This window comes from Dipodomys spectabilis, unplaced genomic scaffold (assembly GCF_019054845.1).
Source record: "Dipodomys spectabilis isolate Male_0828 unplaced genomic scaffold, ASM1905484v1 ptg000003l, whole genome shotgun sequence".
NCBI classification, from domain to species: domain Eukaryota; kingdom Metazoa; phylum Chordata; class Mammalia; order Rodentia; family Heteromyidae; genus Dipodomys; species Dipodomys spectabilis.
Window position 1 is genome coordinate 14,812,377 of NW_024870680.1, and position 17,923 is coordinate 14,830,299.

At 41.9% G+C, this 17,923-nt stretch overlaps 1 protein-coding gene across 2 annotated transcripts in view; it reads right to left on the reverse strand.

Moving 5' to 3' along the window:
* Positions 1 to 922: 922 nt before the first annotated feature.
* Positions 923 to 17,923, reverse strand: part of Paaf1 (proteasomal ATPase associated factor 1) — a 38,460-nt gene continuing 21,459 nt past the window's right edge. For both annotated transcript variants that reach the window (XM_042688103.1, XM_042688110.1), the window contains exons 7-12: positions 13,424 to 13,618; positions 12,477 to 12,568; positions 10,157 to 10,272; positions 5,404 to 5,486; positions 2,488 to 2,570; positions 923 to 1,344 (exon numbers count right to left, since the gene is read on the reverse strand). In XM_042688103.1, coding sequence (XP_042544037.1) covers positions 1,267 to 1,344; positions 2,488 to 2,570; positions 5,404 to 5,486; positions 10,157 to 10,272; positions 12,477 to 12,568; positions 13,424 to 13,618 — 647 coding nt within the window. In that variant the 3' untranslated portion in view covers positions 923 to 1,266. The remainder of the gene's footprint in view (positions 1,345 to 2,487; positions 2,571 to 5,403; positions 5,487 to 10,156; positions 10,273 to 12,476; positions 12,569 to 13,423; positions 13,619 to 17,923) is intronic.

The following is a 17,923-nucleotide window of genomic DNA, read 5'->3' on the forward strand; positions in this document are numbered from 1 at the left end:
GGCCCTGCACCACATAAGCAAAAAGAAAAAAGCCGAAGTGGCACTGTGGCTCAAGTGGTAGAGCGCTAGCCTTGAGCTGAAGAGCTGAGGGACGGTGCCTAGGCCCAGAGTTCAGGCCCTACAACCGGACCAAAAAAAAAAAAGAACCCTTTTTCTAATAATCTCTAAAACACAAATACTATAGTATCCATATTCAGGACATTATTAAACAGAATGAAGCTGTGAATGTCCTGAGATGGAAAGAACTCAGAGACGAAGTGAAAAAAAAAAACATGGAATATATACAATTGCACTTTTAGGGAGAAGAGATGACGATGCTATTCCTTTGCCTAAAACTAAAGTGCTTCCCCACTGCTGATAGCTCCTCACTCAACACCAAAGCTCCTCCACTGCGTAGGTCCTGCCAGCCTCATCACATACTCACCAGGCCACATCCTAAGAGCCCTGGGGTACAGATCTAACTGAAGTGCCCTTCACCATCTCCTCCTCTAGGTCACAATTCTCAGCCCTAGAGCATGTATTGGAATCTCCCAAAGGGTTTTGTTAGCATATACAGTGTTGGGTAAGACCCATAGACTTTCTGATGGGATGGGGCCCCCAAATTTCTATTTCTAACAACTGGATGACACTGATAACCAGTTTCAGAACCCGCCACTTTGATAAGCCACCTACTTACAATGATTATGACTGGACTTCCTCATCTATGGAGAAGCTGACCAACTATGGCAGTTTACCTGGGACTGTCTCGATTTTGGTTGTCCTAACAATCTAAGACACCCCCCCCCACACACATACTGGGTTTCTGTTTACAGGGTATCACTGTTACTGCAAATAGCCTACTCTAGGGCCAGCCAACAGGGACCACTGAGGAAGGACTGGCTTTTTGTGGGAGTAAAAGAATGTAATTAAGTTTTCCAAATTCATGCTTCTACAAACACATATTCTTTATTTCTTCCAGAGACCAGGCCTCTGTTCCTTGTAAACATTTAATACGACTAGTTTAAGAACAAACTGTAAGTCTCCAGATCCTTGCCCTGTTGTGGGTGCGTTTACACAGAAGAAGCTGGGGCAGAGGCAGTGAGCACACGTGAGCGTCTTACTCCGTTCAGAGCAATGAGAGTTCCACATGTGTTAGAGCAGCCCACATGATGTGACTTCCTATGGGTGCTGAAGACAGACACTAGGGGGCCACAGAACTTGGGGAGGACTGATGCTTCTGCTCATGGTTGATCCTGTTCACCAACTAGAACTTCTCCATCAAAAGGCTCAGAGGTCAGAAAGCTGATAGCGTCGCACAAGACCATCTCGACAACATGTGTAGATCTGCTTCTCCCATGTGGCTACCTGAAACAAGAAAGTCTGAATTCATTCATCTTGAAGAGATGGAGCCTTGCCCTCATAGTCCAAGGGAGTCTAAGAAATTTATTGACTCCAAAGGAAAAGAAGATTACATCTACAATATGTATTTACAACATTTCTGGGCTTGGTCAAGGATGCACTCATGACTAGAGAATAGAGAAACAAACTGGCATAAGTGGTATGCAAGCTTATTAGTGCTATGCATGCTTTAGTGTAAAGGGTCCATAATGTCCACATATGAGCTAGTGTCCCCTGAACCTCATGAAACTTATGTTAAAACAAAGTTCTACGGGGCGCCAATGGCTCACACTTGTAATCCTAGCTACTCAGGAGACTTAGATCTGAGGATCGTGGTTCAAAGCCATCCCAGGCAGTAAGTCCTTGAGACTCTTATCTCCAATTAACCACCAGAAAACTGGAAGTGGCTCAAGTGGTAGAGTGCTTGCCTTGAGCTGAAGAGCTGAGGGACAGCACCCAGGCCCAGAGTTCAAGCCCCACAACCAACTACATCAACAAAAAAAACCCCCCAAAGTTATGAATATATGCCTTTTTTTCCCTGAGGAGGATCTCATTAGCTTCTCAAAGAACAGTAACATTATGCATGCATTCTGGAATTAGTCTAACTCAGTTTGTGACCATGTTGCAGCAATTTCCTCAATTTTTTTTTTAACCAGGCCTGGGCTTGAACTCAGGGCCTAGGCATTGTCCCTGAGCCTCTTTTGCTCAAGGCTAGCACTCTACCACTTGAACCATAGCGCCACTTCCAGCTTTTTCTGTTTATATGGTGCTGAGAAATCAAACCCAGGGCTTCATGCATGCTAGGCAAGCACTCTACCACTGAGCCACATTCCCAGCCCTCTTCAATCTTTTTGAGCCCATTTCCTTTTTTATAAAATTGAAATGCTACATTAACACACTATACAGAACACTATATACATTTACCTGGGAAAAGCTCCAAGATGTTAAGTAAAAAAATCAATAAATAAAGGTTTTGATTAAACTGCTTATACTATACAGTAAGCAGTACTTTAGCATCCCTAATAATATAAGGCAGCCCAATTAAGCCCCTTCAAAGGCCTAGATCCCAAGTGAGGATCACCAAGGCCTGAGGTCCTATCAGGACTGTACCTTGTACACAGGGTCACAGTCAGCCCCAGTAAGCTCAATGACGTAGTCCAAATCTTGCTGAATAATGAAACAGCTTCCATCACCTAAAATACAGAAAGACAGATTACTACTAAGAATGTTGCATCACATAGGCTTTAAAAAATTAAATCTTTGGAGGGGGGGATTAAATATTTTTATTTATGTAGGTATGTTACTAGCCTAAGAAGATGATCCTAAAATGTGAAATATCAAGTAAATCTTACTATGTGGGCCAACTATGAAAATCTATAGCAGCTACTTATAATGCTGAGTTAGGAGGATTTGAAGATCAAGTACAAAGTCAATGGAAAGAAGGGCTCTCTTGATTTGCAGTACCTGCCAAAGACAATAGGCAACTGCAAGCTTACATATCTATTTGCAAACATCCTTGACAGTGTTTTCAAATAAGGAACTTCTTACATAAATGTTTTCTTTAATTTGCAACCAAATTATTCCCTCAAGTTATAAACTTGGTTCTATATACACTAGGAGAAAGAGGAAAGTTTTACCAAGAAAATACATATCTAGCTAACCTTTTAGTTTTTTGTTTGTTTGCTTGTTTGTTATTTTTGTCAGTCATGTGGCTTGAACTCTGGGCCTGGGAGCTGTCCCTCAGCTCTTCAGCTTAAGGTGAGTGCTCTACCACAGTGCCACTCCTGGTTTTATGGTGGTTAATTGGAGATAAGAGTCTCACAGACTTTCCTGCCCAGACTGGCTTTGAACCGAGATCCTCAGAACTCAGCCTCCCGAGTAGCTAGGATTACAGGCGTGAGCCACTAGCACCTGGCTCTTTTGTTTTTTGTTTGTTTGTTTCGTTGGTTTTGGTCTAATATTGAGCTGGGATGTAGCTCAGTAGAGGAGTATTTGCCTGGCATACAAGATATGGCTTCAATCCCCAGAACCACAGGGAAAAAATAAAATATACCTAATATTAAATTTCTTAGAAGTGCATGGAAAAAATGAAACTTGGTATAGGCTATAAACACTAATAAAGTTATTTTTGTAGTTAATATAAAAATAGCACATTATTAAAAAAACACTAAAAAAAGAAAATAGATAATAAATCACCCATAACTTACCTCTACAACTGTTTGATACATTCTTCAAATCTTTGGCGGGGGGGGGGGGGGGGGGGGGGTGCATTTGCCAGTTCTGGAGCTTGAACTCAGGGCCTGAGCATTTTTTGCTCAAGGCTAATGTTCTACCACTTCCAGATTTTTGGTAGTTTATTAGAGATAAGAGTCTCATACGCCAGGCACTGGTGGCTCACGTCTGTAATCCTACCTACTCAGGAGGCTAAGATCTGAGGATTGTGGTTCAAAGCCAGCCTAGGCAGGAAAGTCTGTGAGACTCTTGTTTTTTTTTTTTTTGTCGGTCGTGGGGCTTGAACTCTGGGCCTGGGCGCTGTCCCTCAGCTCTTCAGCTCAAGGCGAGCGCTCTACCACTTGAGCTACAGCGCCACTTCCGGTTTTCTGGTGGTTTATTGGAGATAGGAGTCTCACGGTCTCTCCTGCCCGGGCTGGCTTTGAACCGCGATCCTCAGATCTCAGCCTCCTGAGTAGCTAGGATTACAGGCGTGAGCCACCAGCGCCCGGCTCTGTGAGACTCTTATCTCCAATTAACCACCAGAAAACTGGAAGTGGCATTGTGGTTCAATGGTGGAGCACTTGTCTTGAGCTGAAGAGCTCAGGGACAACACCTAAGCGGTCCAGAGTTCAAGCCCCATGACCAAAAAAAAAAAAAAAAAAAAAGAGTCTACAGACTTTCCTGCCCAGGCTAGCTTTGTATTACCACCCTTGTATCGCAGCCTCCTGAGTAGCTAAGATTATAGGTTTGAAGCCAGGTGACGGTGGCTCACACCTGTAATCCTAGCTACTCAGGAGGCTGAGATCTGAGGATCACGGTTCAAAGTCAGCCTAGGTAGGAACATCTGTGAGACTCTTTTTTTTTTTTTTTTGCCAGTCATGGGGCCTGAACTCTGGGTCTGGGCACTGTCCCTCAGCTCTTTAGCTCAAGGCTAGCGCTCTACCACTGGAGCCACAGTGCCACTTCCGGCTTTTTCTGTTTATGTGGTGCTGAGGAATCGAACCCAGGGCCTCATGCTTGCAAGGCATGCACTCTACCACTGAGCCATCTTCCCAGCCCCATCTGTGAGACTCTTATCTCCAAGTAACCACCAGAAAACTGGAAGTGGTGCTGTGGCTAAGTGGTAAAGTGCTCGCCTTGAGCTGAAGAGCTCAGGGACAGAGCCCAGGCCCAGAGTTCAAGTCCCACTACCATTAAAAAAAAAAAAAAAGATTATAGGTTTGAGCCACTGGCTCCCAGCTCTTCCAGTCTTCTTAATAATTTTTTATTATATTTATATGATCAAGAACATGTTATGCTACAAAGCTGGACACTGGTGGCTCACACCTGTAGTAGTAGCTAGAGCTACTCAAGAGGCTGAGACCTGGAAGATTGAGGTTTGAAATCAACCTATGCATAAAAGTTCAAAAGACTCTGTTTCTAACTAATCAGCAAAAAATTGGGCTGGATCCATTGCTCAAGTGGTAAGAGTACTTGCTACAAACAAAAAAGACCCTGGCCCAGTAGCAAAAACAAAAGGAAAAAAAGAAAAAAAATTCCCTATGTTTAGCAGCCATCCATGTATGTTATGACTATAACCTCAGTTACTCAGGAGCCTGAGCAAGAAGATAGTATGTTTCCTGGGCAAGTAAGTGAGACTCTGTCTCAAAATTTAAAAAATTAAAAGGGGGTTGTGATGTGGCTCAGTGGTAGAGCCCCTGCTCAGAATGAACAAGGTTCTAGGTTCAATACTCAGTACCATAAACAAAAACTTATAAAACTATGTTAATTTAAGTGAACAAGATGGAACTTTCACTTGGTCCCTGGATTTACCTTGGGAAGCAATGAATCCATCTCTGAAACTCTGCAAGGACAGAACTGGAGCTCCTGATCTGTGAATGATCTGCACTGGAGCCCTAACAGAATAAAAAGGATGTTTTACTTTTCATTGAAAGCAGTGCTTGACTATGTATTTAGCATATAGTACTAATCACATAAAAGGAAACAGAACAAATGTAGACAGAGATTAAAACTCTACATATGATTTATTTCCTGGCAAGATTCTTAACTGAAATCAAAGTAATTTAAAACCACCCTGGAGTGAATCTAAATGTGTCTCTAAACATGAACTAAGTTACCACTAAAATCTTAAGTTTTTAGGGGAATATGACATGGATTGAAGATAACATTGTTAATAATATATTAACCTTTTTTACCTAAAGACAGAATTAAGACTAGTTATGAAATATTAAAACAAAAGATAAAAATGGTGTCCACAGAAGCCATTCAATAAGTGTTAGTTGGAATTTAGTATTAGGAAGGAAATATAAGAAGGTAGGGACAGACTCATAGAATCTGTTAAATCTTGCAACAGAGAGGTATGTGATTCTCTTTGAGCTATAAGATCATGATAAGGCCTGTGTCAGCTAAGTAATGATCAAAACTAAATAGGAACCGGGCACCAGAGGCTCATGCCTGTTATCCTAGCTATACAAGAGCCTGGGATCTGAAATTCACAGTTCAAAGACAGCCTGAGCAGGAAACTCCATGAGATTCTTATCTTCAATTAACTACAAAAAGCTGTAACTGGAGCTGTGGCTGAAGTAGTAGAGCATTAGCCTTGAGCAAAAAAGCTCAGAGATAGCACTCAGGCCCAGAGTTCAAGCTCCAAGAATGGCAAAAAAGAAAACTAAGTAGGAAACAGGCCAGCTTACTTGAATTGAAAATGCGTGCTGGAGGCTCCCATCTATAATCCTAGATAATTGGGAGGTTGTAATGAGAAGGATGAGGGATGAAGGCTAACTTAGGCAAAAAAAAAAAAAAATCTGGACTGTTTCTCAACCAATAGCTGGATATGGTGGCACACAACCATTATTCTTGTTTTGTGGGGAATGCAGTCAGATTGTGGTCAGGTATATGTTGGGGGCAGGAAGTGAGACCCCTATCTCAAAATAACCAGTGCAAAAAGGGCTGAAGTCTGGACTTGGCAGTAGAGCACCTTCCTGGCAAGCTCAAGGTTGGTCCTGAGTTCAAAACTCCAAGAAAAAGAAAAGATCGCCGGGCGCTGGTGGCTCACGCCTGTAATCCTAGCTACTCAGGAGGCTGAGATATGAGGATCGCGGTTCAAAGCCAGCCCGGGCAGGAGAGATCGTGAGACTCCTATCTCCAATAAACCACCAGAAAACTGGAAGTGGCGCTGTAGCTCAAGTGGTAGAGCACTCGCCTTGAGCTGAAGAGCTGAGGGACAGCACCCAGGCCCAGAGTTCAAGCCCCACGACCGACAAAAAAAAAAAAAAGAAAAAATCATTCAGCTGGGGGAATTGCCTAAGTGGCAGAGTGCTTGCCCAGCATGTATGAGGTCTTGGATTCAATCCTCAGTATTATTAAAACAATTTAATTTTAGTCTAATAACTTAGAGAAAATGACTGAATTCCTTAAAAGTTAAACAATCATTTTAAAGACATATTAGTTAATATTGTTTTATTTGCAAAGCAATCATTACATATGGACAACCATGACAGTAGGAATCAAGTTACCTTTCAATATGTTCCAGGAATAAGAATAATAAAGATTGGGGCTACCGAACTTCAAACTCTACTACAGAGCTATAATAACAAAGACAGCATGGTACTGGCACAAAAACAGACCCGAAGACCAATGGAACAGAATAGAAGATCCAGAAACAAATCCACAGGCCTACAGCCAGCTGAATTCGACAAAGGAGCCAAAGATATACAATGGAAGAAACACAGCCTCTTCAACCGCTGGTGCTGAGAAAACTGGGCAGCCACATGCAGAAAACTAAAAGTGGACCCCAGCCTATCACCATGCACCAACATCAACTCAAAATGGATTAAAGACCTTAACATTAAACCTCAATCTCTGAAACTACTGCAGGACAGAGTAGGAGAGACACTTGAACTAATAGGCACAGGAAGGAACTTCCTGAACAGAGTCCCAGGATCACAACAAGTTGGAGAGAGACTCGACAAATGGGACTACCTTAAAATAAAAACTTCTGCACAGCTAAATCTATCGCAACTAAGCTAGAAAGACAACCAACTAATTGGGAAAAAATATTTACCAGCAATATATCAGACAAGGGGTTAACATCCTGTATATACAGGGAACTCAAGAAACTAATCCCTCCCAAACCTAACAAACCAATTACTAAATGGGCAAGGGAACTAAAGAGGGACTTCTCAAATGAAGAAATAAAAATGGCAAAGAAACACATGAGGAAATGTTCATCATCCCTGGTGGTGAAGGAAATGCAAATAAAGACAACCCTGAGATACCACCTTACCCCAGTCAGAATGTCCCACATCCACAAATCAGCCAACGACAAATGCTGGAGGGGATGTGGAGAAAGAGGAACCCTATTACACTGCTGGTGGGAATGTACACTTATACAACCACTTTGGAAAGCAGTCTGGAGGGTCCTTAGAAAGCTAAAGATTGACCTCCCTTACGACCCAGTCATACCACTTCTAGTCATCTACCCTGAACAACAGGAACCAATATACAAGGACACGTGCACCTCCATGTTTATTGCAGCACTGTTCGCAATAGCTAGGATATGGAAACAACCTAGGTGCCCCACCACAGATGAATGGATCCAAAAATTGTGGTATCTATACACAATGGAATATTATGCAGCCATTAGAAATGACAAAATAATGGCATTTGCAAGGAAATGGATGGAGCTAGAAGGAATCATGTTGAGCGAGGTAAGCCAAGAACGAAGAGACAAACGGTACATGGTCTCCCTCATAAGTGGATGCTAAATCCAAAAGGTTAGGTGATACGACAAAACTAACAGGACTTAAGAAACAAAGAACTCCCGCTCATCTGGTTGAACCACTACTAAATATCCTCATGCTGCTGATCACAAATATGGTATATAACATGTGAACACTGTTATATATTACAGACTGTGGTAGACAATTTGCTCCAGGGAAGTTAGAATGAACTTGTGACTTTGAAATTATGTAATCATTTAATCACAATCAAAAAAAAAAAAAAAGAACCTCGGGGAAGGGAGGGAGGGAGGGGATGGTAGGGGGAAAACAATGGAGGGGGTAACAATGTTCAAGAGGAAGTGTACTCATAACCTCACTCATGTAACTGTAACCCTCTGTATAGTAGCTTTACAATAAAAAAAAAAAAAAAAGAACCCCAAAAAAAAAAAAAAAAAAAAAAAAGAGGAACCCTATTACACTGCTGGTGGGAATGTACACTTATACAACCACTTTGGAAAGCAGTCTGGAGGGTCCTTAGAAAGCTAAAGATTGACCCCTCTTACGACCCAGTCATACCACTTCTAGGCATCTACCCTGAACAACAGGAACCAATATACAAGGACACGTGCACCTCCATGTTTATTGCAGCACTGTTCACAATAGCTAGGATATGGAAATACCCCACCACAGATGAATGGATCCAAAAATTGTGGTATCTATACACAATGGAATATTATGCAGCCATTAGAAATGACAAAATAATGGCATTTGCAGGGAAATGGATGGAGATAGAAGGAATCAGGTTGAGCGAGGTAAGCCAAGAACGAAGAGACAAACGGTACATGGTCTCCCTGATAAGTGGATGCTAAATCCAAAATGTTAGGTGATATGACAAAACTAACAGGACTTAAGAAACAAAGAACTCCCACTCATCTGGTCGAACCACTACTAAATATCCCCACGCTGCTGATCACATATATGGTGTATAACATGTGAACACCGTTATATGTTACAGACTGTGATAGACAATTTGCTCCAGGAAAGTTAGAATGAACTTGTGACTTTAAATGAGCATCATTATTCCACAATAATGTGAAATTCCGGAAATTATGTAATCACTTAATCACAATAAAAAAAAAAAAAGAACCTCGAGGAAGGGAGGGAGGGAGGGGATGGTAGGGGGAAAACAATGGAGGGGGTAACAATGTTCAAGAGGAAGTGTACTCATTACCTCACTCATGTAACTGTAACCCTCAGTATAGTATCTTCACAATAAAAAAAAAATATGGAAAAAAAAAAAAAAAGATTGGGGCTAGGAAGGTGGCTCAGTAGTAGAGTGCTTGCTTCGCATGCATGAGACCCTGAATTCGATTCCTCAGCACCATATAAACAGAAAAAGTGAGAGGTGGGTGCTGTGGCTCAAGTAGTAGACCATTAGCTTTGAGCTGAAGAGCTGAGGGACAGCGCCCAGGCCCACAACCAACCAAAAAAATTTAAAAAAGAATAATAAAGATAACTCATGTAAGAAAACCTTATCAATGGAAAAATGCACCTTTTTTTTTTTTTTTGCCAGTCCTGGGCTTGAGCTTCTTTTGGATCAAGACTAGCACTCTACCACTTGAGCAATAGCGCCACTTCTGGCCTTTTCTGTTTATGTAGTATTGAAGAATCAAACCCAGGCTTCATGCATGCTAGGCAAGCACTCTACCACTAAGCCACATTCCCAGCCCAAAATGTACCTTTAGTACAAAAGTCATCTATATGCTAAAGTAAATCAATGTTAAAGGCAATATAAAATTCCACTCAGCAGATGACCCACCGGATGCAAATGAAGGGTGACTCACCGTGGACTTCTCACATCCAGCTGGTAAATATTTCCATCTTGTGTCCCCGCCAACAGCAGGAAACCAGAGAGAAAAGTACAACAGTTGAAGGCATCTGAGCCCACAAAGAGGAACACCTGGGTACAAGCAGAAGACAAAAAAGCTGTTTAAAGATGCATTTGTTTCCAGGAATAAACATGAAGCAAAAAGGAGGAAATTTCTACTATTTTTAGGCAGGTTTTCTTCCTCCCCACTTTAAGCACTCATGACTAGTAAACAAAACTCTCACCAATAGCCAACCAGAAGCTTGGCTAAGGGCTGAAGCAGTTTATTTCACACTGCACTCTGAGCAGTCTTCACACTCCCACCCCTCAGTGCTCTCATTAAACCCCCTCCCCCCAGCCCCCACTTTCTCTTTGGCAGTACTCATGTTTAAACTCAGCACTTCATGCTTGCCAGGAAGATAAGATGTTCTACCACTTAAGCCTCATCCCTCATCCTTTTGATTTATTCTTTAGAATCTTATGAAATTTGCCAGGACCAGCCTTGGACCACAATCCTCCTAAATCTGCTCCAAAGTAGCTAGGATTATAGCTGTGAGCAACCACATGCAGCCTTCTCTATACCATTTGCATTACCACTCTACATTTGAGAAATACAATTCCAACAGAACAGTTACGTTTTGTAAAATGTCACTACTAGCAACCTTTTAAAGGGGGGGAGGGTGCTCTGCAGGAGAAGAAACATGCTTAAACTTTTTAAAGTGGCAATTTAAACAATCACAATTCCTTTCCATGTATCTAAAAAACTAAATTATTTTTTTCTCAAATTTTTTATTGTGATTAAGTGGTTACATAATTTCCCAAATTTCACAGTATTGTGGGATAGTGAAGCTTAGTTAAAGTTATAAACACATTCTAACTTTCATAGGACAAATTGTCTATCCTGGTCTATAACAGTTATGAGTTCTATGAGCTTTGCACTAAATTATTTTTGTTTTCACTTATTCCATACTGTTAGCTGAAGCTAATCATTTTCTCTTCAAATAATAAAGAAAAAACAAAAACTAAAGGAAACAAGCCACCCGGCGCCAGTGGCTCATGCCTGTAATCCTAGCTACTCAGGAGGCTGAGATCTGAGGATCCTGGTTCAAAGCCAATCCCAGGCAAGAAAGTCCATGAAACTCTTAGCTCCAATAAACCACCAGAAAACCGGAAGTGGTGCTGTAGCTCAAGTGGTAGAGCGCTAGCTGAAGAGGTGAGGGACAGCACTCAGGCCCAGAGTTCAAGTCCCATGACTGACCAAAAAAAAAAAGGGGGGGGGGCTGGGAGTTGGCTCAGTGGTAGAGCGCTTGCCTTGCATGCATGAGGTCCTGGGTTCGATTCCTCAGCACCACATAAGCAGAAAAAAAAAGCCGGAAGTGGCACTGTGGCTCAAGTGGTAGAGCCCTAGCCTTGAGCTGAAGAGCTGAGGAACAGTGCCCAGGCCCAGAGTTCAGGCCCCACGACTAGACCAAAAAAAAAAAACAGATACAAGCCAGGCAGGCACCAGAGGCTCATGCCTATAATCCTAGCTACTTAGGAGGCAGAGATCTGAGGATCACAGCTTGAAGCTAGCCTGGGCAGAAAAGTCCCTGTGAGATGCTTATTTTCCAGTTAACCACTCAAAAGCTGGAAGTGGACCTGTGGCTCAAAGTGGTACAGCAATAGCCTTGAGAAAAAGAACTCAGGGACTGTGCCTAGGCACTGAGTTCAAGTCCCACAACTGACAAAAAAAAAAAAAAAAGGAAAATCTAATCTCAGAGAAGACAGTTTAGGAGCACAATCTGTCTAGCAAAACCTCAGAGGATGAGAGAAGAAAATCCACCCAGTTCTATTCAAATACATACTATTCATCAATTGATTGAGAGCCCTGAATGTATGAGCCCCTTCCTAAGTATTTCTTCAAATTACCTCAGAGGTAGTACAGAAGACCTATAAGGAAGATCCACATAACCTCATCACTTTACACATAGCACACTAAGATCCTAAGAGGAGAGTGACCTAAAAACCTTACAAGGCAGTAAAGCATTTCATCATCCCATAATCCTAAGAGGTAACACCTATTACATCCAGTATAGTGATGAGGAAACAGGCTTAGAAAGGTAAAGTCACTTGTTCAATGGCAGAGCCTTGATTAGATATGGCCCCAAATCTGAAGCTCTTCACTACTACTTTACACTTCCCCTCACCCATGCAGCCTCCTTAGGAAAGTGAACCTAGGGAGTAAGTAAATGTGTCTAAAGCAGCTTGCCGACAACCTAGTGTCCTCAGACTTCAAAGCTCTTATAAGAACCACTTGCCGGCTGCCTGCTCTGCAGTCCCAAGCACTGAAGCTTCTTATCTTCCCGGGCCACCAGCAACATTTTTGACTCTGTTCCAACTTCCCGATCACCTGCAGGACAGGTAAATCATGTTAATGACAGCCAGGCTACAAGCTGCAGTACCCTACAGCAGTCACTGATGGCTGTTAATACACTGTACTCAATGGTTGTGATTCACCGATTAATTTTTCAGAATTTATGCTCTATTTCTCATTGAGGCACTATTGTTCAATAATATAAAGTTGTCAATACACACAGATTTCTTTTTTCTTTTATGTGCCAGTCCTGGGACTCGAACTCAGGGTATGGATGCTATCTCTGAATTTTTGTGCTCAAGGCTAGCACTCTACCACTAGAGCCACAGCTTCACTTCTGGCTTTTTAGTGGTTAATTGGAGATAAGAGTCTCATGGACTTTACTACCCAAGCTGGCTTTGAACCACAGTCTTTAGATTTCAGCCTATTGAGTAGCTAGGATTACAGGCATGAGCCACCGGCACCTGGCTTTTAGTTTTATCTACTCGGTTATATCATACTAACTCAAACATAGAGAGTATCACATAAATTTCCTTTGTGAACTTCAAAATGACAGAAACATAATAGGTATATGAATAAATGGTAATTCTATGGTGAAAAATAGAAATACTAGTTACAGAGCAGGAAAGGATGAGGGAAAGAAGGGAAAAACTTGGGCTGGGAAGGTGGCTTAGTGGAAGAGTGCTTGCCTTGCATGCATGAAGCCCTGGGTTTGATTCCTCAGCACCACATAAGCAAAAAGAAAAAAGCCAGAAGTGACGCAGTGGCTCAAGTGGTAGAGCGCTAGCCTTGAGCTGAAGAGCTCAGGGACAGTGCCCAGGCCCAGAGTTCAGGCCCCAAGACCAGAAAAAAAAAAAAAAAAGGGAAAAACTTAAGGAATTGGTAACTTACTGGGCATCTGCTCAGGGGAGCCAAGGTTTATGGAGTTGTCAGCGGCCCCCACAGCCACTCCATTAATGGAAGAACCACAGTCTGCAATGACTCCCAAGCAGGCTGAACGCCCACAATCCCAAAGTCGTGCTGTTCCATCTCGAGAACCAGACACCACATTCCTCCCTCGATCAACAATGGCAGTATCTAAGATGCCTGTCAAAAGAAAAAAAGTCAGGGTTAGAGGCATGGCTCAGGTGGAAGAGCACCAACCAAAAAGCAAAAGCATCAGATACCAAATACGAATCTCAGACTAAAAAAAGTCCCCAAGATAAAGAAAGAGTAAAGAAGATGAAGCTGTGTAAACAATTCAGTCTTTTTATAAACATGTACTATGTATTAACATGCACAACATGCTGAGCATTTCTTTTTTGTTTTTGTCAGTCCTGGGACTTGAACTCTGTCCCTCGGCTCTTCAGCTCAAGGCAAGCGCTCTACCACTTGAGCCACAGTGCCATTTCGGGTTTTCTGAGTGGTTTATTGGAGATAAGAGTCTCATGGCCTTTCCTGCCCAGGCTGGCTTTGAACCTCGATCCTCATATCTCAGCCTCCTGAGTAGCCAAGATTACAGGTGTGAGCCACCAGCGCCTGGCCATGCTGATCATTTGTAAGTGCTAGAAAAACAAATAGAATCCCTGCCTCTCAATGGTTCAAAGACTGGCTGAAAGACACATAAAATCAACCTCTGGATTTAAAACTCACTGGAGTGTCCTAAGACCAGTGGTTTTCAATTCTTATTTTTGGATTAACCCCCACCCCTTTGTTTTCCCTTTGGCAGTAATGGGGTTGAACTCAGGGCTTCATGCTTGCTAGGCAGGTGTTCTATATAAACCAGGCTTTTCATCTGGTTATTTTTTGAGACAGAGTCTTGCTTTTGTTGTTGTTGTTGCTATTGTTTTCCAGGCATGCTCCTGGTCCATGATCCTATTTATACTTCCTGTCATGGCTGGGATGACAGGCATGTATCATCATGTCCAGCTTTTTTTTTTTTTTTCTGAGATGAGGTCTTGTGATCTTTTTCCGGAGCTGGACTAGAACCATGATCTTCTCAATCTCTACCTCTTAAGTAGCTAGAAATACAGCCTTGAGCCACCAGCACTTGGCCCAAACCCTTTTTAATAGAAAAATTAAGTCAACATCTTAAGAATTCAGTTTGCAAGTCACTGTCTTAAAAAAACAAAACACCTTGCTGCTTACACTGAGAATTGCTTTAAAATGTTAGCCTCCTCGGCCCTTGTTTGTAGACAGGGTCCTGCTATGTATCCCAGGCTGGCCTCAAATCTGATGTCTTTCTGCCTCAGTCTACCAAGGGATGGGGCTACAGGAGGACATCACTAAGCCTGGCTAGTCTCCTCATCATAAAAATAGAAAGTAACCTCCTGTTCTGGCTGATGCGGGCCATCCTCACTCCTCCATCTCCTAAACAGACCTAAGACAATTCTGAAAGATGTGAAAAGTCAAGCTCCCTGGGGACCTCAAGACTGGAAGCAAATGAGCTCCCTGGACTTCCCCAAGTAGCTCTCAGACAGCCCAGGACACTGCAGAAGAATATAGGCTAGAACTGTTAACAGGTACAGATTTTTAAAGACTCCAAGAAAAATCTGTTGGCCCTAACCAAAAGGAAAACCAAACAAACAAACATGTACCCAACAACAGAATACTTTCTTGGAAAAAACTAGTCAAATGTAAACACAAAAGCTTGTATCTTCCCCAAAACCTCCTCAGACCCCTTTGCAGCAGGATAAACAATGCCATATTCTACCGTAATCCCATGGAAGTAAGCAGCAGCACTCCAGCTCCCTACCCAGTGGGGTTGATAGAGCTAAAGCCAGGTACTGTCAGAAGAATGGAACAGCAAGCCGAACCTCTACTCAGTGCTAGGAGATATAGTAGAAAGCAACCCACTGCTTCCCCCAACCCCTGCCCTGTTCAGTCAGCAGGACTGAGCTTATACACTGCACCAGAAAGCAATGGGGTGGTGCAAGTTGAAGTAAGTTGGTGTTCCACTTTCTCTAGGAAGGGTCAGCAGGACGAAGGAAGCTGACCTTCCATCTCACCTGTCTGCAATGAAGCAGCATGAGTCAGTGTTCCACTTTGCCAACACAGTCAGGGGAGGCCCATTAGGAAGTTAGACATACACATTCACTCAGTCCTCAAATCAGCCCTCAACAACATATTGCCTGACAAAGATTAAATAAGACCAATAATATCCAAAATGTTCATGTTTCCCATTTCTGACATCTGTATGGTCTGTAGTCTTAGGAATGCACAGCACAAAAAAGCAGAGATACTCATGGACATAAAAACATACAGTGGTATAGTGTGACAAATAGTGTGACAAATAGAAAGGTGGAACAGTCTGTGGTAATCCAAGAGAACAAGTCTTAATTTTATTAAACCTATTTTAGGGGCTGGGATGGTGGCTCAGTGGTAGAGCGCTTGCCTTGCAAGCATGAGGCCCTGGGTTCGATTCCTCAGCATCACATAAGCAAAAAGAAAAAAGCCGGAAGTGGCGCTGTGGCTCAAATGGTAGAGCGCTAGTCTTAAGCTGAAGAGCTGAGGGACAGTGCCCAGACCCAGAGTTCAGGCCCCACGACCGGACCCAAAAAAAAAAAAAAAAAAAATAAACCTATTTTAGCCAGGCATGGTGATGCACTAGCACTCAGGAAGCTGAGGCAGGAGGATTGTGAGTTTAAGGCCAATTTGGATTACATAGCCATCTTTAGGCCAGTGTGAGCTACATAGCAATATCCTGTCTTTAAAACAAAACAAAACAAAAAAAGCTAGCCAGTGCTAGTGGCTCATACCTCTATCTAATCCTAGCTACTCAGGAGGCTGAATTCTGAAGATCCCAGTTCAAAGCCAGCCCAGGCAGGAAAGTCCATGAGACTCACCTCAAATTAACCACCAGAAAATTAGAAGTGGCACTGTGGCTCAAGTGGAAAAGCACTACCCTTGAGCTGAAGTGCTGAGGGATAGCACCCAGGCCCAGAGTTCAAGCCCCACGACAATCAGTGCTCAACAAATACTTGCAGATTGAGTACTTATGGATAATTGGCCAAAGGTCTCTAAGCTAATTAGTCATTTTTGCCTTGCTCCCATTACTTAAGATGAAATGACCAGATATAAAGACCTTGACAAAACTCTACAGCAATTCAATCTACATATGGTTGACAATTCAATATGATTAACCACAAACTTCTAGGCTCTTACTGGAAATTTCACTTTGAAATACTTTGTACATATTTACAAAGAGACTGAGTTGTTTATACAGCTCCATCTTCTCTACTCTTTTTCCATCTTGGGGACTTTTTTTGAAAAAAATCCAATTTAGAGTCTATTTGAGAAAATATGGTTAAAGGTAACTCAATAAGATATAATGACTACAATGTAACTTTCTAAATAAATACAACTTAAAATAACACTAAATCCTATATATATTTATTATATTGTATATGCTATATACTATATTATATATTTATTATCTATATTATAATGTATCATATATTTTATATTAATATATTAATTTATGTTGAAATATATAATATGTTGTATATAATATATACACATGTATACTTATACTTGACAACTGTGATTAGAAAAGTCCTTCCAGTTCTTTATCTACTGTTTAAAGGACTTTCTAGACTAGACATTCTAAAAAATATACGTATTAGAAAGTGAAGATGCTGACACTCTATTTGGCTGGGATCAAAAGCACACTGCTCATTTATTAATTGGGAGAGGTTGCACTAAGTTTTTGCCTGGGCTGACCTCAAACTGCTATTCTTTTTTTTTTTTTTTGTCGGTCATGGGGCCTGAACTCTGGGCCTGGGAGCTGTCCCTCAGCTCTTCAGCTCAAGCCTCAGCCCCATTTCCTGCTTTTTTTACTTATGTGGTGCTGAGGAATCGAACCCAGGGCCTCATGAATGCAAGGCAAGCACTGTACCACTGAGCCATCTTCCCAGCCCCTCAAACTGCTATTCTTACAAGTAGCTGATATTACAAATATAAGCCATTGTGCTCTGCTGTATTTCTTACTTACAAGATATTTTTTAACTGGTCAAAAAACATTTTGAGTTTAAAATCCATCTTTCACCTGGTACTATAATCCTAGTTACTCAGGAGGTTGATAACTGACGATTGCAGCTTGAAACCAGCAGGGCAGGAATATATGTGAGATTCTTATCTCCAATTAAGCACCAAAAAGCTAGAAATAAAACTGTGGTTCAAGTCATAAAGCATCACCCTCAAGGGAAAAAGCTAAGGTCCTGAGTTCAAGCTTCAGAGTTAGTGTGCGCATACACACATGCACGAGTGCACGCACACTCTCACATACACACACACACACACACACACACAGAGTAAAAAATCTGGTCTGTTTTTATCAGCAAGTTCCCATCCTTATTTTAAGATGTTACTATGTTAGTAAATTCCATGGAAGTGATACTAGCTTTCTATGAA